This window comes from Phacochoerus africanus, chromosome 16 (genome assembly GCF_016906955.1).
Source record: "Phacochoerus africanus isolate WHEZ1 chromosome 16, ROS_Pafr_v1, whole genome shotgun sequence".
NCBI lineage: Eukaryota > Metazoa > Chordata > Mammalia > Artiodactyla > Suidae > Phacochoerus > Phacochoerus africanus.
The window spans coordinates 41317398-41340982 of NC_062559.1; the positions used below are offsets into that span (position 1 = coordinate 41317398).

General features: G+C 42.4%; 1 protein-coding gene across 5 annotated transcripts in view; it reads left to right on the forward strand.

The window, feature by feature from the left end:
• Positions 1-23585, forward strand: part of PDE1C (phosphodiesterase 1C) — a 496227-nt gene that overhangs the window by 413275 nt on the left and 59367 nt on the right. For all 5 annotated transcript variants that reach the window (XM_047763086.1, XM_047763091.1, XM_047763087.1 and 2 more), the window contains 4 exons: positions 7785-7866; positions 11164-11284; positions 13309-13484; positions 21985-22218. In XM_047763086.1, coding sequence (XP_047619042.1) covers positions 7785-7866; positions 11164-11284; positions 13309-13484; positions 21985-22218 — 613 coding nt within the window. The remainder of the gene's footprint in view (positions 1-7784; positions 7867-11163; positions 11285-13308; positions 13485-21984; positions 22219-23585) is intronic.

Below are 23585 nucleotides of genomic sequence, written 5' to 3' on the forward strand. Positions count from 1 at the left end.
TCTGCATATGATCGTTGCTTGGCCTCACAGAGTGGTTGTCAAAGGGAACCCAAGTGTGTGAGAGAAACCAGAGCTGTACAGGTGTGGCCAAGGTGTATATTCAAGAATGACTGCAAATTCATTCTTTTTGTTGTTGTCTTTTAAGGGCTGCACCCACAACATATGGAGGTTCTCAGGCTAGGGGTTGAATTGGAGCTACAGCTGCCGGCCTACACCACAGCCACAGCAATGCCGGATCCTTAACCCACTGAGCAAGATCAGGGATCGAACCTGTGTCCTCATGGATGCTAGTCAGATTCGTTTTCACTGAGCCATGACAGGAACTCCTGCACATTCATTCTTAATCAAGGGCTCATTTTGATCCATTTTTTTTTCAGAAGTTACTTTTCTAATATAAATGAAGGAATGTTCTCCAAAACATTGCTCCTCTTATCAAGCACTTTTTTTTGATCATTACTTTTGTAATAACACCCCCTATAACTAGAAATATTTAGTCTGTAGCCAGTGCTAAGGCATAGCTAACTTGTATAAGTTTGAGGTAGTGAAGTGATCCATTTTTTTAATTGTAGAGAGTGAATATGAGAAAGTAATTAAATATTTTAACCTTTTATTTTTCCTATTGAAAGAAACATTCGCACACACATATACACTTGAATTGAAAGGAGATGTACCAGAGGCAATGTTAAAATAACGATATTGAATTTCTTGACAATTGAGAATGGAATGTTCGCTCCCTGGACTGGAACTATTTTTTAGTAATTAGGATTCAGTAAATTATTTTTATTGACTTCATATTTTAACTCAGATGCCATAAGCCATGGTAAATAACCCATGTGGGAGAAATGTTGCCTTAGCTCCTAACTATAGATTTTAAGTTGGACAGTTCAAATGGGAAATCTCAATTGGACTGTAGAGTCTTTAAAAGAATTACGTTTAGAAGTTGGGTTATATTTCAATATAAGGATATAGCCTCAGTGCTTATAGACCAGACTTTCCTTGCTTTGCTAAAAAGAGTAAGTTACATCTTCAGTTTTATAGCCATATTTTACAAAATCCAAGCCACAGCCTTAGGTCCTTTTCAATGAAATATTGACTTTAAAGAAGCAAAGTTTTCCTCTTTGGTAAATACATCTTGTAAAACTCTTAAAGTTCATTTCCTTAGTATGGCTGTATATTTTTATATATTGCAAACATTTCCTATAATTCTTTTAATTTCCTCTGTGTTTGTGGTTATTTCCCCATTTTTTATTTCTTATTTCATATATCAGTGTTTTCTCCCTTGCTTATCTATGAAATCAACTAATCATTTGGTTATTTCCTGTATTACATTATTTATAATGTCTTAATTGTTTTCGTCTTTATTAATTCATCTCTTCTGCTTGAGTTTATTTTGTTCTTTTGCTAACTTCCTGATTTGAATGCTCTATTCATTTGTTTTCATTCAGCTTGTTAGATATTAGAAAATGCAAAGCGTGGAGTTCCCATCATGGCACAGCGGAAACGAATCCAACTAGGAACCATGAGGTTGTGGGTTCAATCCCTGGCCTTGATCAGTGGGTTAAGGATCTGGCGTTGCCTGTGAGCTGTGGTGTAGGTTGCAGATGAGGCTCAGATCTGGCATTGCTGTGGCTGTGGCGTAGGCCAGCAGCTATAGCTCTGATTCAGCCCCTAGCCTGAGAACCTCCATATGCCTTGGGTGCAGCCCTAAAAAGACAAATGAACAAAAAAAAAAAAAAAATACAAAGCAAGGAGTTGAGGAGCTTTGTCTTTTTATCATGAATCTCATAGGTTTTGATATGCAGTGTGTTCACAATCATTCTTTTCTAAATATTCTGTAATTTTGGTTTTGATTTCTTTTTTACCCAAGAGTTCCTTCAGATGGAGGTGTTTGTTTATGTAATTTTCCAGTGATGGTTTCCTTTGCTTTCTAGTTTTGTAATTAATCTGCAACTTATTGAAGTTTGATCAAAGAATTTTCTTCTTGTTTGGATTTTATTGTGAAATTCAGTTGTCACTGATTGTATAATCAAGTTTTGTGACTGTCCATAGCTCCTGAAAAGTAGATTTATTTTCTACATTATTTAAAAAAATGTGATCTATTGGGAGCTGAGAGGTGTTTCTATTACTGTCTCATTCTACATGGTATAGGTTTTGCTTCATGACTGTTGATTCTGTGTTATTTGGTCTTTGAATATCAATAACTGTTTGTTTATTGTATCCTTTATCATTATGAAGCCCTGCTTTGTTGTCTTACCTAATCCTAGATTTCAAATTCAGCTCATTTTAAGAATATGACCCTTGTCTTTTCACAACTTTTTACTCCAGCCTTTCAAAGACACTTTGGTTTAGGTGCGCCTCTTAAACACTGTATATAATTGAGGTTATTTATGAGCCAACCTAAAATTCTTTTATTATTTGAAATCAGTCATATTAACATTTATTGAAATGACAGGAATCTGTGCTCTTAGGTGCCATCATATTTTGTATCCTGATTTCTGTTTTTATGGCTTATTTTTAAACAGTTCACTGTATTGGCAGTGCCATCTGCTTTATTATATATGTATTTGTTCTGGTGACTTAGAAGTTTTATATTACATTTTCAGCTCTTCTGGTGACTTACTTGATAATGAAAACTTCACTGACTTTATTTATTTAGACAGTATCTATTGTCTCCTTGCTATGAAAATTAGCATACTTCCTCCCAACTCTTCCCATAACACCTGGTTTTATTTAATCGCTTAATTCTTGTAGTCTGTACCTTTGTTATTTAAACATAGCTTTATTCCTTATATGTCAGCTTTAAATTATAAATTTGCACCCCCGTTTATAACACATAAGACAGCCAGGGCTTATTCATTACCTCCCAACACCTTTCCCATTTTCCTTTCATAACCTAACTAATTCCTTGTTACTATTTGTTGGCTATATTATTTCTAAATTCTCCATATTTTCTAAGTGAGCATTCTATCTCATGTAGTATCTGCCGTTTACAAAAAACACTCCAAACAGTGTGACCCAGAAAGGTGGAAAATAAACAGATTGGGCAAAAGCATGGTTCTCCATTTGTTCTTGTCTTGGTTCTACTCAGTGCTAGCACTTTGGCCATGATTGATCCATTTATTTATTGGTTGATCAAAGTTGTGCCTAGAGTGGTTTCTTCTAAAAGTGCTAAAAACCACATTTTGTGCGTTTGCAAGTTTTTCTGCTGCTGTGGTACTCGGGTCACAGTTTGCTGGGGTAAGGCATTTGGGGGGATCAAACTTTCTTTCTCTGAGGTCCTCTTTAGATTTTGTTCATATCTCTTCCACCCGTATCGCTGTGGCAAGATTGGAGGCCATGCTAGAATTATTTCCATGTCTAGGTGATCTCTCTTTTTGCTTATGTACCCTTAGGATTATTTCTTTACCTTTGAATCCCAGGGACAGAACTAGAATATATTTCAATAATAATTGTTCTATAATAGCTTTTTTTGAGACCCGGCATGCTCTTTATCTGTGTCAATTCATGTCACATTGATTAAATCTTGAATGATTTTCTTGTTCACTTGGTTAGGTCTCTTCTTTAGGAAAGAGTTATTCATACGTTGCCTCTCTTTTGCTTTTCGTCTGTATCTGTTATCTTCCTTTAAATCTTCTTTAACTCTTTGATCTATAGTATTCTTTCATTCTTCAACTCCATGCCGCTGAACATATTTTTATCAAGAACAACTCTCCTTTGTGCTGTTTCCAGTACAACCTTCATTTATGCAGTGGTTCTGTTTTTCTTTTCCATGTATTCCCTGAGCTCTGCCAGCTCCTGTTGCTCTGAGCCCTTGGTCTTGATAATTTCAGGAATTTCTTTCTGACCATGATGCTACATTTGCTCATCACTTGGTGGCACTGGTTTTTCTGGCGAGTGGTCCCTGTCTGTTATTTTTATTTTTCTGATTCTGTATTCTTTTTTTTTCTTTTTCGTGTGAGGTATCTTCTCATAAATTTTCTTTTTCCTCCTGGTAGTGGTGGTAGTGCCACATCTGCTTCCCCCTCCTCCTCCTTCCTCTCTTCCTCTTTCTCCCTCCTCTTCATCCCCCTTTTTCCGCCAGCCCCTTCTCCTCCTCCTCCCCCTCCTCTCCTTCCTTCCCTCCTTCCTCCTCCCATTCCTCCCCCTCCTTCTCCCTCCTCCTCTAGAGATGCCATCCGCTCTGTGAACATCCCATGTGGACAGCTTTGTCTCTATTAAGTGGTTTGCTGCTTACAGATAGCTGCTGTAACAAACGAACCCTCAAATGGGTACCAGCACACAGAACATGGAATTTTAACCCTCATTCATGTAAAGTACAGACAAGCGTTTCTTTTTTTCATTTTTTTTATTACTCAGTGAATGTATTACATTTATAGTTGTACAATGATCATCACAATCCAATTGTATAGTGTTTCTTGACTGGCAGGTGGTTTACAGTAAGCAGTGATTTTAGATCTCGACTCCACCATCTACCTGGCCCCTCTGGTGCTTACATACATCAAGGCACCAAAAGAGGGGATGACAGAGAGAGAGAGGGTGGGCGTAGGAGATTTTGTGGGCCACAACTGTGGTGGGAATTCATCTTTTCTCTTCTTGTTTTTTAATCTAACGTAAACTGGCAGAGATTATGGCAAGCATACTCTAGTTGTGCAGACAGGAAATGGAAAGAAGGGGGGTGGTTTGTGAACAGCCAACTGCCTGATTGCTCCCCCAGCTTGCTTGTCAGAAACATCCAAGTAGCCAAAGGAACTTGATTGTTTCTAACCAGATTCACTTTGCATTCATTCAACAAACATTCATTGTGTTCCCTTTGCAGATCCATTACATGACTTTATCAGTAAGCAGCTTAACCCCTACCACAAGAATGATAAGTTCTTATTTTTCTCTCCTGTCCCGGAAGAAATAAAATGAGTTCGTTTTTTTAAAGAAATCCTTTGTGCCAGCTGAGCCTTTTGCCCTTTTTTGAAAATATTGATCTCTTTAATAAAGAGGAAAGTATATGAATAATTCCACAAGGGCCAGAGTTATAGAGCCATACAATATTTATCATTTAAGCTGGACTCACCTGGAGAAGTATATTCTTCCATATTACTTTCTGAATATTTTTTCCATTTTATAAATGTATCTGTCTTCCAGAAGGAATTCATTGACAACTTTTTAAAAACAGGCTCACGTTCCCATTGTGGCTCAGTGGGTTAAGAACCTGAAATAGTATCCAGGAGGATTTGGTTTCAATCTCTGGCCTCACTCAGTGTGTTAAGGGTCCAGCTTTGCTACGAGCTGTGGTGTAGGTCATAGATGTGGCTCGGATCTGGTGTTGCTGTGGTTGAGGTGTAGGCCAGCATCTGCAGCTCTGATTTGACCCCTAGCCTGGGAACTTCCATATGCTGCAGGTGTGGCTGCAAAAAGAAAAAAATATAACATAAAATGGGCTTTTAGTCATTAGCAGTAGTAACTAATTAAATCCAAAAGGTGTAAGTGATGTGTCAACGTGGGCATGGGCACGTCCGTGGGACAAGACGTTGCTTAATATCATGCACTTGTTCAGTAATAAAATCCAGATTAACGCATGTGTCTTAATAGTCAAATGGTTAGTCGTCATGATCTCTTTTTCTAAACCACCCCCATTAAAATGCACCCGCAAACAGCTTGCATCCGTACTTTACAGGGAGTAGGAGAGGGTTTTCTTTGTGTTCGCTGAGCTAGTCCATTATACCATTACACAACTACAATTTATGTTACAAATACTCTTCCTCGTCTTCATACTGCCCAGGTAGAAGTAGCTTGGGACTGAGTTATTTTTATCATGGCTCTTCAGAGAGAGCGAGCGAGCAGCCCTCAGCAAGGCATACTCGGAAGCAGAGGAGCCAGTGTGTCCCATGGGATTTCATGGAGAAAGGAGTACAGAGGGAACTAAGCCACTGCAGGTCTGTCCCTGAGCCCCTTGGAGGTCCCCAGTGCCCATTGTGACCCCCCACTTTTCAGCTTCCTCAGAAGCCCATTCCTTTTCCAATAGATCTTTTCTTTTTTTTTTTTTTGTCTTTTTAGGGCCGCACCCACAGCATATGGAGGTTCCCAGGCTAGGGGTCGAATGGGAGCTGAAGCTACCAGCCTACACCACAGCCACAGCAATGTGGGATTCGACATCTGCAACCTACACCACAGCTCATGGCAATGCTGGATCCTTAACCCATTGACCGAGACTAGGGATCAAACCCAAGTCCTCAGGAATGCTAGTTGGGTTTGTTAACCACTGAGCCATGATGGGAACTCCATCCAGTAGATCTTAAATGGGCGTGTAACCTAACATCCTTTCTCTTTGGTAACATGCCTTAGAAAGAAAAAGCATTCAGTTTTTGAAGTAGGCCTGGTTGTCAAATCAGGTTTTGATTATCCTTTGTTTACTGTTAGTTCATTGGTGACATTTATTAGAATCAGAGTGTGTTTGATGCAACGAATGTTTCTCAGATCTTCACTTAAATATTAGAAATATCTATTGGGAAACAGTAATTGTTATTTTTATCTATTAAATACATTTTCTCACTTAATCCTCATTGTTAACTCGAAAAGGTAGGGATTATTATCCCACATTTCGCAGATGATGCAGTTGAAATGTAGAGCAGGACAACAAACTTCCTGTGATTGCATAGGTGGTGGGAGCAAGGCCAGATTCAAACCCAAGTCTATAGCCATTAACCTGAGCAGGTACTTTTCTAGTAAAAAGAATCACACAACTTTGTGGCTCTAAGAAGGGTGACACACGTTCCTCTGGATGTGTGACTGACGTATTGAGCTCTGATTCAGAATGGTTTTTATTTTATTTATTTATTTATTTTTTGTCTTTTTTTGCCATTTCTAGGGCCGCTCCCATGGCGTATGGAGGTTCCCAGGCTAGGGGTCTAATCGGAGCCTTAGCCAGCCGGCCTACACCACAGCCATGGCAACACGGGATCCAAGCTGTGTCTGCAACCTGTACCACAGCTCACGGCAACACCGTATTCTTAACCCACTGAGCAAGGCCAGGGCTCGAACCCGAAACCTCGTGGTTCCTAGTCAGATTCCTTAACCACTGAGCCACGACAGGAACTCCCCAGAACAGTTTTTAAAAATCATCTCCATCATTATTTAGACTTTCCATAGCAGTTGCTTATTTTAGTGTTGCTTTTTGGTGGAATTGAGAATGTATTGGCCAGAGAATCATGTTTTATTATTGTCTAGCTTCATAACAAATAGCAATTATTTACTCTGCTTTTGTTTTGGTTCACTTTCCATTTATGGACTGAGCCCTGCCATGAAAACCCACAAAGCACTTACTCCAATGTGTGTGGCTTTAGATCGCACTTGGAGAACGATTCCAAATCAGTCCAGTGAGGATGTGTGTCTTGGACACTGCCCACAGCTGGGAGGGGGTGGCTGCTCAAGAAAGGCCGCAGGCCACATGGAACAACTTGAGAAACACACAGGAATTCTGACTACACTGCTGGTCTAGGCCGTGTGATGCATTGCTTTTCTTATTTTCCTCAGGGGACCTATTGCTGCCTGATGAGGCTTTCTGTACAACAGCATGCGCCTTTGCAGTTGGATGGAATGATTGGGCCCCAGAGGGCTTCAGCCTCTTGGTGTCTTTTATGCAGAGGAGCAGCGTCCAGTAAGGACTTGTTGCATAATATAATTGTAATAATTAAAATAAAGACCAGTGGTCTTTGTGGCAGCTGGAGTGGTGAAATAAAATCTGGTGGCTCAGCCTACTGTTCTTAATTTACAGTGACCTCTCTTTTTTCTAGGGTGATAGAGAAGCAGAGCTGGGGCTGCCTTTCTCTCCTCTGTGTGACCGAAAGTCGACCATGGTTGCCCAGTCGCAAGTAGGTACGTGCTTGCCAACCCTTTGGTTGGAAGGAGAAACCAGAGAGGAGTGTCTGGAAGTAAGCTCAAATGCTCGCAGTGATTCTTTGGCTGGGAACCTGGCTCTCGTCTGCTGGGCTCTGCTCATGGCTTTCGCTGGTTGGGTTGATGGAAGAGCTCTCCCATCCTTCTCACTGGAGTGTAGCTGGTTCTTGGGGAGATTAGACAGTGGCACCTGCTGTCTCCATCATTCCCTGCCAGAGGAAAATGGGACCTCAACACTAAGGCAACGACAAGAATTAGTGGCAGGAAGCCCATTCTATTGCAGCCTCTCCATTCTGTGTGCAGTACCGGAAGTGTCCTCAATGCTGCTTCCTCTGGCCCTGTTTCCAGGACAGCGGCATTTCCTGGATGACCCTACTTCTGGGATTGGCTCTGTTAAAATGTTTCCCTCCTTCCTCCCTTCTTCCCTTTAAAAAAACATTAGCAACCTATTTGTAAAGATAACTTTTTCTAATAATCATAATGTATATGCACTACAAAATTCCTCACGTGTGAGAGAGGGTACCAGTGCCCTACATAAATTAAATGTCATCAGTGATCTCCACCTTGGAAAAGTGTGAAATCATTCAAAAAATCGGTTTAACAAAGATTTATTCATTTTCTTTCTACTTGCATTTTATGTGCTTATTTTGCATAATGTATTGAGTTCCTATTAGGCGTAGAGCACTGCTAAGCACTATAACAGATGCTGTTTTTTAAAAAGGCAAATTATACTTGGTATCTGCTCCCAACGACATTGAACCAGTATGGGGTGGTAGGCAAGCTATTACGAAAACAAGACCTATTAGAGTGTTACAGTGCTGTGACAGAGATTGTACATGGTACAAACAGGGGACAGAACAGAGTGTGTGAACCATTAGACCAGGAAAGACTTGTTTAGAGGTAATATTTGAGCTGAGGCCTAGGAGACAGGTAGGCAGTGTCTAGGCAAATGGTGATACGTGTTAGAGTTGGATGGGGTAGGTGGAAGGACATTGCAGACAATGTCTGCATATGCTAAACAGAGAAATTCAGAACAGTAGAATATGGTCAGGGAATTAATTAAAAACAGTTTCATTTGGCTGGAGCAGTGGGTAGGGAGAAGAATGCAGTGAGGGACATGTTTGGAGACATGTATATTGTATTAAGAATAACATGTGCTCATCCTTTCCAGTAGGAAGTGAAGGCATATCTAAAGAATTTAAAATAAGGTGAACTGTATATGAATTGATGTTTTAGACTAAGAGCCAGCAAACTCTAGCCTATGGGTCAAATGTGACCCGTCGCTTGGTCTTGTGAATAAAGTTTTATTTACAACACAGCTAAGCTCATTCCTTTGTGTATTGTCTATGGCTGCCTCTGCAATACAGAGGAATTAAGGATATGATGTGGCTACAAAACCTAAAAGATTTATCATCTGGTCCTTTACAGAAAAATTATGTCAATCTGCTTTAGAAAGATTTCTATAGTAGTAGCATGGAAGATTAATTGGAAGGTTTGGAGTAAGACTGAAGACAAGGTGGTGCCTCCTGCAACATTGTAGGGAGGAGATGCTGAGTATTCGAACTATAGTACAGGGGCTTTCCAGGAGAGAGGTAGCGTATAGAACATTAAGGATTGGACTGAATGCAATGCAGAGGTAAAGCCAGCAACTTGAGTAAGTGGTTGGACCATGGTCTCATTTACAAGGGTTGAGGGAAAGTTGATGAGTGAGTTTGGTCTGGACGTGTTGAGTGAATTTAACTTGTGGGAAAATAAGGTGAAAATACTGTCATCAAACACTTCAGGTTCAGCTTAAAATTATAGTGCAATTAACTACAATTGAAATCTGGAGTTCAATGTTTCCTTATCAAGATGCTATTGGTATTTGTTTGGGAGGCTTCTTGTTTTGCCAGTGACGTTACAGGATTTTTAACATCCTTCACTGCTGGGCATTAAATGCCAGTATCATTTCCACCTCGGTCATTGTAAAAACCAAATAGGCATGCATATATTTCCAAATACCATATTCCCTTTGATTGGTGTTTTGTTTACTTGCAATTTTCATGTGTCTGTGTAATGCATTACCACCATTAGTTCCAGATCATGTATTTTCTCCTGATGTGTCACAGACAACTTGGGTATGTTTGAGCTGTGAGACATTCCCTCTAGTCTATTGTCAACTATTTCCCCAGCAAGGGATGTCTCAAGACACAGTTCCAGATCTGACCCCTCTCCCAGTTTCCAACCCTGTGCCTTCCCATCTGGGAAGGCACAGCAGCTCTAAGACGGATCCCACCGTCTTTCTCCCCAGCTACACTTTCCCCCATTGTCCCTGTTCTCTCTGCTTTCCTGTTGGAGCTCTCTGACACATCCCACCCAGAGGCAGGACCACCTCCTGCTGTACATTTTCTGCGCCTCCATCACATTCCCGCCTTAAAAGGGCATAGCCTTCCTTACCTTGCCTTTGAGCTGTTGCAACAGCTTCTGAAATGATTTTCCCAGCCTCAGCCCCTGTTGCTCTCTCCCTTCCCATCCATCTTGCCAGATCAATTTTCCCAAATAACATTTAAAAAATCTTAAAACAATGCTGCCCAAGCATTGCAAGAGAGTTCTAGTGCTTAGGACTAAATCCTAAACCTTTAGTCGGACACTTAGGAACCTCCCTCCGTGAGCTGATAATGACCTGCCTTCCCAGGCATTCCCTTTCTGATTCCAAAAGAATCCCTAAGCCCCAGTTATTCCCCAGACGCATCCCACACTTTTTTCCATCCTTGTCATTGTGCTGATTTCACCACCCTCCACCTAGAATGAATAGCCTTAGGGTCAGCTCCCATATCACAACCTCCGTAATGCTGTTTGGAGGGAAAATACCCTCCGTCCTGCGCCTTCCCAGAGACCTTTATTTGGGCTTCTCCTTTGGCCCTCTCCGCTTTGGTGCTCATGTAATTTCTCCCACAAACCTTGCAAGAGCAGGCAGGCTGTGTGACACATCTCAGTCTTTTATGTAATGCCTATGACAGCATTTTTTACGTAGTGGATCTTGAATTTGCATTTTTTTAAGCACTTTATTGAACTATCTACTTGAAAAAGTCATAGGAAAGTTATGGAGGAGAAATGGAACTGACTCCTGAGAGCAAAATGAGAGAGATGTTAAATGATCTCGACCAACTGATTCCGTCCTAATCTGATCTGGCGCTCTTGTGTAGAAGAAAGATACAGCTCATCAGTTTGCATGGGACAACACAGAAGGCCCACGTTCATATGTAGTTCCTCTGAAGCTTTGCTGTTTCTCTTCAGGTTTCATAGATTTCATCGTGGAACCCACCTTCACTGTGCTCACGGACATGACAGAAAAGATCGTGAGTCCACTCATTGATGAAACGTCTCAAACTGGTGGGACAGGACAGAGGCGTTCAAGGTCAGTGCTGATGCTTAAAGGCTGGGGATCAGGGTGGCTCGTCTGTGTGGATAGAATCCTTTTGGAAGGGATGGGGGTGGTGCTTCATAATGATGTTCACCCTCCCACGTCCTCCTAAGAGCTCTGTCTGCCTCCTCCTTCTTCCCAGAGGGGTGATGTCGGGCTCTCTGTACTTCCCAGGCTAGGCTGTAAGGGGGGACCAAGGTGCAGGTCATGACCAGCAGGTTCCCAGTGCGCCCCACCGCTCTTTCGGTACCTTTTCTCAGAACAGCACCAGTCACTGATGTTACCTGCTGTACCCTCAGAGTCCTTGCTCTGCATACACCAAAAAAAAAAAAAAAAAAGTACTACTGATCAGAGTTATCACAAGAAGTGAAGCTGACTTTCATTTCTAGGTTGCGGAAGAAAATGAAGTAGAAGGAGAAAAAAACGAATGTTAAATTGCCTTCTGCCACAACATCATTATCCTGCATGTTGATTAGCAGTTGAACAGTACAGCCTTTGGAATCCTTTGCCGGGTTAAACACCCTGACTCTCTTACGTGTTAGCTATGCCATCATCCCAGCAGTTACCTCACTTTCCCCATCTAAGGAAGTATGGGTTTTTTTATGGTCGCTGTCTTTTTTTAGGGATGCTCCCTCGGCATATGGAGGTTCCCAGGCTAGGGGTCGAATCGGAGCTGTAGCCAGCGGCCTACACCACAGCCACAGCAACTCGGGATCCGAGCTGTGTCTGCAACCTACACCACAGCTCACGGCAACGCCAGATCCTTAACCCTCTGAGCGAGGCCAGGGATCGGACCTGCAATCTCATGGTTCCTAGTCAGATTCGTTGACCACTGCACCACGACGGGGCCTCCAGGAAGTATGGATTATAATATTTGTAGGTTACAGGTTAAATGAATGATTTAATTACATTAAGTCCTTATAACAGGGTCCAGCACAGAGGCAGAGCAACTACAGTGAAGCTAGTGTGCAGTCTTTATTAGTAGTTTGTATTCCCACTAGTACTGCTCCTTTCCATGCAAAACTTGGACTTTGTCAGAAGGCAGAGAAAGGGAACGGAGAAGAAAAAGAGAAGAAGGGAGCAAGAGGAGGAGTAAAGAGGAGAAAGAAAGGCAGGAAGACTCTTAGGACAGTGGGATCCCAGGGATGCGGAAGGTGGACGGACACAGTCAAGACTGCCAGGCACACACCCCCTGCCCAATTCCCGCAGCCCTCGCTCTGCAGGCCCCGGCCAAAGCCCTGCGCTGCCTGTGCAGTCAGCCTTGGTTGTCATTTAGTGGGTTTGCATTTGTCAGTCACCGCTCTAGCCCCCCGGAAGAGTGTGATTCTTCAGCATTTTCCAGCAGGATGGCACTTTCTATATAATAATATGTACTTCCATATGTCTTAAAGTTGCCCATACTTAAAGCTTAAATTAATAGTGTATTTTTTATAAAAAGGTCTATGCATGACTGCTCTTCCAGAATCTCTAAGCTGCCTGTGCCTCTCCACCTTCCCCCAGGAACATAAGGAATCACCATGCTCTGGCCTTGGGGATCCTGAATCAGAGGTTCTTGAGTATGGGAGCCATGGAGCGGGGAGGGGGCTGGAGAATAAGAGGACCAAGTGGCCAGGTGGCTTGGAAAAGTGATCAGTATGGAGACAGGTGGAACTGTGGCTCCAGAGAAATGTCACGTTCAAATGAATTCATTTCGAAGCGTTAAAGACAGAGAATTCACATGTGGGGAATCTAGTCAGATGGAAAAATAAGATCTGAAATACAGGGATTGTGGGGTATATTAATCCTCAGAAGGCTAAAATCTTGATTTTTTTTTTTTTTCTGCCAAAGATGGAGAATGTCCTAGTTGTTGTATATGGAAACCAGGAATTATAAACCTCAGGCCCCAGGAATTTCACAACAGTAACTTGATGAGTATTAACCACTCCTCTCTTAGCTATGTACATTAGCACACATTTTCCAAACACTAACCCTCTCGTTTGGTGTGGTTTTTTTTGTTTTTTGTTTTTTTTGTCCTCCAGTTTAAACAACATCAGTTCGTCTGACGCCAAGCGATCAACCGTCAAGAGCTCTGGCTCAGAGGGAAGTGCCCCAATCAACAATTCCGTCATCCCTGTTGATTACAAGAGTTTTAAAGCCACATGGACCGAGGTGGTGCACATCAATCGGGAGAGGTGGAGGGCCAAGGTGCCCAAAGGTAAGCTGTCCACACCGTGCAGACCCACGCGCAAAGCAAGGCCTTGCCACTTTGGTGGATAGATGTTGCAAATGAAGCCCAAACTCGGGATGTGGACTCGCATTGCTGCATGTCAGGATCGACTGTCTTTTTCTCTTCATCGCATCTGACACTCCACGCAGGATAGAGGGAGGCCGACCGCCAAGCCTTCCAGCTGCATGACCTTGGTGCTCTGTGACCAAACTCCTCTCAAAATGAAGGCTCTGTAGAGGAGGGGGGCTGTATTTCTTGATTTCTCCTCGGCCCTCTTGTCATTCTCGTTTCATGTCAGGTGGCACAGCTCTAAGGCCTTTCTTCCTGCTTTTATGTTAGTGAAGCCTGGCCAGTGACCACCTCCATCAATGTCTTGGGATAGAAGAAGCTTTAATTTCCTTACGTGCATTTTTACCTTCCTTTTGTGTTCCCAGTTTCCGTTCCATCCTTACTCAGGCCGACCTTCTGAAATGAAGGTCCCTTGCAGGTAAACAGAAACTCAAAGACAGAAAAGTCATCACTCTTGGTACCATAAACAACAGCAACAACAACAAAAAACTGACATTGGTTTGTTCTTTGTGGTTCTTTTGTTTTGTTTTGTTTTGTTTTTGTCTTTTTTCCTTTTTTAGGGCCACTCCCTCGGCATATGGAGGTTCCCAGGCTAGGGGTCAACTCAGAGCTATAGCCGCCGGCCTTCGTACGCCAGAGCCACAGCAACTCGGGATCCGAGCTGCGTCTGTGACCTACACCACAGCTCATGGCAACGCCGGATCCTTAACCCGCTGAGTGAGGCCAGGGGTCGAACCCACAACCTCGTGGTTTCTAGTCGGATTCGTTAACCACTGAGCCACAACGGGAACTCCTGGTTTGTTCTTCGAAAGCTGGCATCCGTTTGCTTACATGTGTATTTGTGTTTATTGAGCACATGCATAAGAGTCGTACATAGCGCATTCTCACTCTGTAGTCTAGGTAGGAACACATACCTTGGGTAAGTGTTAGGAAGCTGTGATGCCAGATTCCAGAGAGGGACACAGATGTGGGTGGCCCTACAGCTCAGTGATGAGGCTCATCTCCGTGGGTCTTGTGGGAGGAGCTTCCGACAGTAGTCAGTTTTTGCCAGTATCTCTTGATTGCCTCCTGTATGCCAGGCCCTGTACTCAGTGTTACTCACAGGGGAATAATAGACATCCTTGTCCTCAAAGCTCACAGTGTCTTGGGTTGGGGGTGGAGAGGCGTTAACACAGGATTTCTTTCAAAGGAGGAATGGAAGGTCACCAGCACCCATCAGCCCTGAGCCCCAGATGCTCCTTGTAGACAAGAAACGTTTTATCCCCTGCCACAGCATCCCACACTTTTATCGACCCAGTGTCTGCAGAAGTGAGAAGAAGGGTGGGTGTGGCCAGGCACAGAACATTCTGGCAGTCTTGGTCCTCATACATGGGGTGGCAGCTTCTAGTGTGGGAGACGAGACCTCACTTTTGGAGTTATTCAGAGGCCACCACTGTGTTGTATCCACGTGGCTGCTCATTTCAAATGGGGCAAAGGGTTTATATTTATGGGCTCTTTTAAGACATACATGGGCCCTTGTCATCGGGGGCAGATGTTGCATCCTGAACTATGGAGGGAGTCGTGTCTCTCCCATATTCTAGGTGTAGCCTCTCTCAGTCTATGCAGATGCTTTAAACATCCAGTCCTCCCAGTTGGCTGGCGAGGCAAACAGCAATGGCAGCTATGCATCTTTTCAAAGAGGCACTTTCTTATGATCAGTTACACTCATTACACTTGAAAGTCCGATTCCTGACAGCACGCAATGTAAAGAGGTACTTCAAAATAATTCGTTTGCAATTATCGGGCTTACTCAAATTACCTTCCGCTTCCCCCCTTCTGGGGAAGCATTAGACCATTTATTTTTCAGAGGAAAACTGGCCCTTTAAAAAAGACAGATAAATAAGCTCTAGTAGTTTTTAAATATGCGAGCTATGCTGAGAGAGAGAGAGCTTTTTTTTTTCTTTTTTTTGGCTTTTTCGGGCAGCACCCATGGCATATGGATGTTCCCAAGCTAGGGATCACATTGGAGCTGTAGCCACTGGCCTACGCCAGAGCCACAGCAACGCTGGATCCGAGCCATATCTGCGACCTACACCACAGCTCATGGCGACGCCAGATCCTTAACCCACTGTGCGAGGCCAGGGATCGAACCCTTGTCCTCATGGACTAGTCTGGTTTGTTACTGCTATGCCATAATGGCAACTCCTTTTTATTTTTTGTTTTTTGTTTTTAGAGATAGGCTTAAGCTAACCTCTTCCTAAGCTTGTAGGGGTGCTTGGGAAGACATCTTTCAGCTAAAATTGAAGGGCTGCCTGAGGTTGTACCCCGAAGGAGGTGATGTATTTGGAGACGGGGAGCAAGGGGAGAGGGTGTAAACAAAGGGCCCAGCCCTTGGGTTTTGTCTCTTTTGGAGGAGGATAGATTAGCTATCCAAGCAGAAGTTCCTTGGGGAAAAGGAGAACTGAATCCCTACTCACCCTGTGTGCTTTGGCAAATTCAGGTAGATTCTTTGGGAAAATTCCCTCTGAAAATTCGCTATGATAATAGACATCACGGAGTTGATGCAAAGAACAGAAATTATATGTGTAAGACACTGAGAAGAGAGCCTGCACATGGTTAGTGCCTGATAAGTGGTAGGTGTTATTTTTTTTTCAAACATTGGAAAAGAAAGTTAGAGGTTTGTTTGAATGCAACGTTAAGAAGGTGGAGGTCAAAATGCCAACCTATAGTTAACGTCTTATAACACTGTCAGCCTCCCCGTAATGCTGTTGTTGGCTGGTTAACTGGTGTTAAGTCCACATCATTTTCCTGTCAGTGATTGGTTTGTACTAGACCATCCCAGGCTATTTTGCTCGTTATTCTTTTTTGCCAGAAAAACCCTGATTTCATCCAAGGCTGCCCTGTGTGGGGTACTTGGATATATGTTGTTATTAAATTGATCAGAAGTGGAATTGGATCTAAAAATCTTGGTTTTATTAACCGACTTGATTTACAAAGCTAGCTAGGCCAGAATGCATAGTTGTTTGAAAAGTTAAATCCATGTTTTTTACCGCTCTCAGAGCTGAAAATTATTATTCCCAAACAAAGATGTGTAGGTATAACATTGCCAGTCTAATCAGTATTGTTAAGTTTCCATTTGGTGTTTAATAATTTTAAACATTTTTTTTCCTGGTGTAAGAATAACAGGTGTTTACATTGCAATGCTGAAATATAAACAAAATATATAAAGAAGAAAATAAAAACCCTTATACATTTTCCAGCCAAGTATAACTATTGTTGAAATTCTGATGTAATTCTTTTTAACTTCATTTGCTGTGTGTATTTATATAGGTAAAAATTTGCCCTTAAATAGGGATCATATGTAATATGGTATTTTCTGTCTCTGTATCTATTTTGAAGATTTTATTTTTATATTGAATATTCTTAGGAAGTATGATTTAAATCGGCTACATTTTATTGCAGTTTCTGCCTTACTTTTGTCCAGTTAGTCAGTTTGTCTTATGCTTCTTAACTTTGTTTATGGTCTTTTAAAATACATCCTTGGAGTTTCTGTCGTGACGCAGTGGTTAATGAATCCGACTAGGAACCATGAGGTTGGGGGTTCGGTCCCTGCCCTTGCTCAGTGGGTTAACAATCCGGCGTTGCCGTGAGCTGTGGTGTAGGTTGCAGATGCGGCTCGGATCCCTAGTTGCTGTGGCTCTGGTGTAGGCCAATGGCTACAGCTCCGATTCGACCCCTAGCCTGGGAACCTCCATATGCCGCAGGAGTGGCCCAAGAAATAGCTAAAAAGACAAAAAAAAAAGACAAAAAAATAAAATAAAATACATCCTGTTTTTATTTTACTAGAGATTAGCTTTATCTTTTTTATTGAATTCCTTTCCTACATATATATATATAAATATGAAATAGTATATTATGATACTCCTTTTCAAATGCTGTGAAGTTTATTGAATTTTTAAAAATTTTTTCTATTGTCACTCAGTTTTTATTGAAATAGTATGAGATTTTCAACTTAGGTAGACTATAAGTAAATTGTTACTTTGCAGTTAACTTATCCTTTAATATTGTTTCTGACGTATACATCAAGTTTTATATTGACAATGGTTTTTATTTAACACTATGAATTTTGGGGATTTTGTTTTGGTATTTTTCGGTCATGCCTGCAGCATGGGATTGAACCCAAGCCATAGCAGTGTTAATGCCAGACCTTTAATGGCTAGGCCACCAGGGAACTCTATAATCTACTAATTTTACTGCACATCATTAATGCATTTTCCTCATTCTGAGTTTTTAACATTGATTGGATTTTTATGTCAGCTGAAGCACTTTGGCTAAAATTTGTAGAAAGGTCTGATGGGAACATCTGCTGAGTCCTTAACTATCTAGAAGTACCTTTCTGTGTTCTTGTATATAATCGAAAGTCAACTATACAAAATTCATATAGCGTTTTGGTTGTTTTGTTAATTTCTCTCCTTTTCTTTCTCTCTCTTTTTGTAGATGAAATAGTCATTTCAGAAAATCATACTAAGGAATAATTATCCCAATACCATTTTAAACCAAGAGCCTATAGCCTCGTTTATTCAGAAAGGCAAATTAAATGAAGAAATCAATGCATTTCTCTAAGACTGCACAGACATTCAGCGTAGGATAGAACCAGCTCTCAGGAGGAATGCAATTTATGGGCCATGAGGGTCTCTGCTCCGCCTTAACTCTTTAACTCCTTGCTTTAGGCCATTTTGGCTGTTTTTATAATGATCACATTGCCACAGACAGTCTGAAATGGAAAGCAGAAGGAAAAAGGATTAAACTAAAATGTTTGCTTTCTGCTAGTCTAGAGCCTAGGAGTGTCACAGATGCTAAATCTGAAACCTGAAAAGTTAATTCTTTGCATATATGTCATTTTTGGAACCTGTTATCATGTACAGATTAATTGTCCTACCTCCTGCTTTGTGTTAAAGTAGGAAAGATTTTATGTATATTAATAATTTCACCCTGAAAATACAAGGGGATTGGATTACAGTGGAACAGATGTACTTCCTATCAATGTATTTTTCGAATTTATGTGTTTGCTTGTTTTTATGTATTTATCGAGAGTAGGAGCACTGGTGCTGGGGGCTGATCACACTAATTTGAGATATTTCAGAGAGGTGAGAAAGAAACCGGAGTGGAGAAGACAGGTTGAAGGGCATTTCAGAACCATTCACTGGAACACAATTGCTGCAGGGAAAGGAATCATATTGGATCTGAATATGAAGTCCTAAGAGCTACCAGTCGTTGATTTAAACATTAATTGCCTGCTGTCAGTTGTCACTGAGCCCAAACACCTCCCAGGATTTTTTTTTTTTTTTTGCCAGATTTTTCCCTAGAAAATTGGTCTGACTCAGTTGTCAAATGAATTTTTCTTGCTCAGATAATATTTTGTGCTCCTGTCGCAAACCAGAATTTAACACCTTCAGCTTTCATCCAAATTGCTTTTAACTTGGGGATATTTTGAAGGTTGAATGTTTGCCATAGATTCAGTGGGAATCCTGTGAGGGGAGTATATACATTGGTTTACCTGATACCTGAGTGTGAATGAATTCTCTCCCCCACTCCTTGGCCCACTTTCCATCGCTGTGTAGTAAGTACAGTCATTCTTTTACGCACCTGCTTTAGTGGTTAAGGAAACTAACATTTGTCAAACGGCTGATTCTTTCAGGATAGGACTTTAGCGTGTGTGTACTTCCTGTCTTGTATTCCGGTCTGGGTTGCTGATGATGGAATAGGTCCAGGTCAGGTTCATTGGTAGATAAGGTGACTCACACCCATCGTATACATTTCATTTAGTGTACAAAGACCCCCCGAGCATCTGCTAGATGCCAGGTGCTGGATCAAGCACTGGAAATTCAGTGATAGAGATGACATTAGACCTTTGTCCTCAGTGCACTCATAGAAGGATGAGAGGAAGTCTGGACGAACGTTCTGGGGAGGATTCTGTGGGCCTGCAGCCTCCTGAGAATGCCATCTCACTGTCTTCTTCTGCAAGGGCATTCTTTTCCTCTTTAGTTGTACCCCTTAGTAGAAGTCGGAAGACATACTGTACTATATATGCACATAATTATGTGATTTTTGTCGAGATATTTCCTTACCTTTTTATCGTAAATTATAAATACATCCTGTTGGGAAGTAGAATGTCATGAAATATTGAATGGCAAATATTTAAAATTTAATCAGTGCTTGTCAATCCAGATTGCATGTTAGAATCATCTGGAGAGCATTAAAAATATCCTACTCTTGCCCTTCTCCCTCCAGAGTCTGATTTAACTTCTCTGGGGTGAGGCCAGGCCATTGGTTTGGTTGGGTGCATGGATGAATCAATGAAAGGATGAATGAAAACTTCCCAACATATTAAGGAGGACATCTGAGCCAGGCATGTGGAAGGGCAGGAAGAGTTAAATGAACCCAGAGATCACAGACATTCACAAAATGTAATGCCATAAAGCCCTGTGAACACAGGAACCTGGAACCAGGTCTGGGCTTTGTGCGACTTCGCAGCTGAAACACAGGGAACCATGATCACGTGCATAACTGCTCTGATGCCCATTTGATTAAAAACACACTTGTCATCTATGAAGGCCACCTGCTTTCAGGGCCAAAGCTCACTAAGGGACATAAAGAGCACCCCTGGTAATGAGGTGTGGGATATTTGTAACACAGCTAGAGGAAGAAGGCAATACTGCTTTTCATAGGGGAGGGTGGAAGGCCTTTTGAGTGAATTAGCTGCTAAACAAGTGAGCCTCCAGACCCCAGGGGAGGACTGGTCTCTGTTAGGTGCCTTCCATGTGTGGTACTTCCCACCGCCCGGCTCCACTTCATGGCCTCCACGGCTCTGCATGTTCCCACCCCTGCGTGTCCTTGGTCCTTTGACCATGTCATCTGTCACTAACCCCTCACTAAACTTGCTTTAGCTGTACTGGCCAACTCACTGTCCCTTGAACATACCAAGCCCATTCCAGTCTAACATTTTAAAATTTCTGCCTAGAGTGCTCTTTCTCTTGATTATTGCGTGGTCAGCAATTCATCATTCAGGACTGGTCAGATGTCACCTTCTTCACCTCCTTCCCTACGGCTCCCTCCTTCCCTCATGCGGACCATGCTCAGTCATGTTATTCTTCCCTACATTTTTTTTTTGAATAGCCCTTTTCACCATTTGAAATTATCTTAGTGATTTGTTTGCTTAATGGTGGTCTTTTTTACTCTATAAGTCTTCTTGCTTGCTGCTGTATGCTGCCCAGTGCCTGAAATGGTCCTTTACATTGTAGCTGTTCAATAAATATTAGTTGAATGATTGTATTAGTTTTTTTGGGTTCTCCCTCCCTTCATGGACATAGGCAGTTACACTATTTTTTTTTTTTTTGTCTTTTTAGGGTTGCAGCTGCTGCATAGGGAGGTTCCCAGGCTAGGGGTTGAATTGGAGCTCTAGTTGCCAGCCTACACCACAGCCACAGCAACACCAGATCCAAGGCACATCTGCGACCTACACCACAGCTCATGGCAACACCCAATCCTTAACCCACTGAGCGAGGCCAGGGATCGAACCTGCATCCTCATGGACGCTAGTCATTTCTGCTGAGCCACGATGGGAACTCCTATGCTATGGTTTTAATTAAACACAGAGACAGACCCTTTCACAGTCAACCAAACTGGTGATAAGGCTGACATCCTCTCATTCAAGGGAAAGACCCAGACCAGGGTTCCTGGCCAAACTAAAGGCCATCTCTCATCTTTTGGTCAGTTTGAAGACCATATTTTTTTTGTGAGGCTTAATTACCCTCCATACTTTTAAATGCATAGACAGTAGCCCGAAACTGGGTTATTCTAGTGGAGGTTATTTTCCCTCTATTTTGATTTTGTGATCAATTTTTTAATGCTTAAACTCCAGATCCTAAGCAAACGTAGATGAAACTTCAGTTTTTACTGAGGCTGTGGGAGAGTTTTGTAATGTCTCCGAACCTCAATTCCACATGTGTAAAATAGGGTTCCAATAAAAGCTACTATACGAGGTTGAGACTGAGAGGAAGTCACCCTTGAAAAGCACATAGTAGAATACCTGGCATAGAGAACACACTCAAGAGAACTTATTGATGATAATATTAGCAACACCAGTTCTTGCAGTGGTTTATTAAGTATTATTATCTGTATTCTTACTTTCTCCCTGCCCCTTTTTCCAACCCACTGTTTTCAGAAATGTCATTGCCGTGAATCGATTTTATTGGTTTCCTGAATCTATATCCGATCTGGCTTGAATGAACCACAATTATGCCCCAAACACTCAGTAAACACATTAGGTTATTTTTAGTGTATCAGTTCCCCATACCAATTCTTGTTTTTGTTCAAGGAGACAGTCCTCTTAATGGCATGACCTCTTTCTTTTTGGCTCCTTTCCTTGCCCTGGCTGCAGAGGAGAAGGCCAAGAAAGAAGCAGAAGAAAAGGCCCGCCTGGCCGCAGAGGAGAAGCAGAAGGAAATGGAAGCCAAGAGCCAGGCGGAAGATGGTGCAGCTGGCAAAGCTGAGAAAAAGGCTTCTGGGGAAGCGAAGACTCACCCCGTCAATGGAACCCGAACAAACAAAAGCGACAACCCTCGTGGGAAAAATCCCAAAGCTGAGAAGTCGGCAGGAGAAAAGCAACAGAATGGTGAGTAGAATCGAGCTGCCTAAAGGCTGTTTTCGGGTGTTAATGACGTGATGAATGGAAACTGGCAAAGAACTGCCCCTGTGAGGACAGCTCGCCAAGTAGGGCTGCCTTGACCATCCGGCTGCCGCCCATCACACTTCCCTGGGCTGTGAATGCCATTAGAATCCCATCTAAAGCAGCCAGAAGCTTGCCTGCCCTGTTCTCTCTGGGGATATTTATACCTTTGGGGCCTTTCCCAGCTGTTCTGGAGACTCTGGCCAGTGTCTGCCTACCCACTAGGGAAATGACCATTAGCCATCCCAGCACATTCCTGAGTGCTTAGCGCCAGGATGGATGAATGGAAAAGCAGTCTCCTGTACGTAACGTCCCCCTAGCAGCGCTAGAGCTCATGTGTGCCTAGGGTCTGCTTCTCTAGGATCGGTCCATACGTCTGTAGGTAAACAAGTGTGTACCTTAGGGTGACCAGTCATCCCAGTTTGCCTGGGACTGAAGGGTTTCCTGGGATTCAGGGCTTTCAATATTAAAACCAGAAAAGTTCCAGGCAAGCTGGGATGAGCTGGTCACCATCGTGTATGTATGTTTGATGACTTCTTATATTTAATGGCCTCAGGATTTATCCTGAACCAGTAACAGTAGTGGCTCAGAAATCCCCAACAGACATGTGCAGAAAAGAGACTGGTTTTGTTAGGTCTGGGGATTGCAGGATACAGTAAATATCAAAGAAATCTTCAAGAAGAGGTGATGCCTGAGCTGGGTTTTTTTTTCTTCTCTTTTCTTTTCTTTGCTACGACATGCAGTAGTAAAGAACAGGAATTGAACCTGGGCCACAACAGTGAAAATCCAAGTTTTAACCATGAGACCACCAGGGAACTCCCTGAGCTGGGTTTTAGTTGCTATAATTTGGGGGGATACAGGGACCTCTCAGCCAGAGAAAATAAGATGAGCCAAGGCACAGGGGCATGGAATTAGTTACCCTGTTTAGGGGAGAACAAGGAAATTCAGAGACACCAAACCTTTCAAGTGCCAGGTTGTGGCAAGGTAATTTGGCAGTCAAAGAGACCTGGAGTCAAGTCATAGCTGTGCTTCTCACTTCTTACTGGCCTCGTCAGGTCACTTGACCTTCCACTATCTCTGAAAAATGTGCATAATAATACTTGCTCATAGCATGAGCCACTTGTGAGCATCTGATAGTAATGATAACAAACAATAACGACGACAAGAAAACAGCTAGCCCCTGTACATTACACATCAGATGCCGTTTTAAATTCTCTCTTCACTTATTCACTCTCCTAACTGCCTTGTAGGTCCAGATGAGCTCCTCGGAGCCACGGTCTTCACTGTTATGCTACACGCCCAAGTAAATGAGA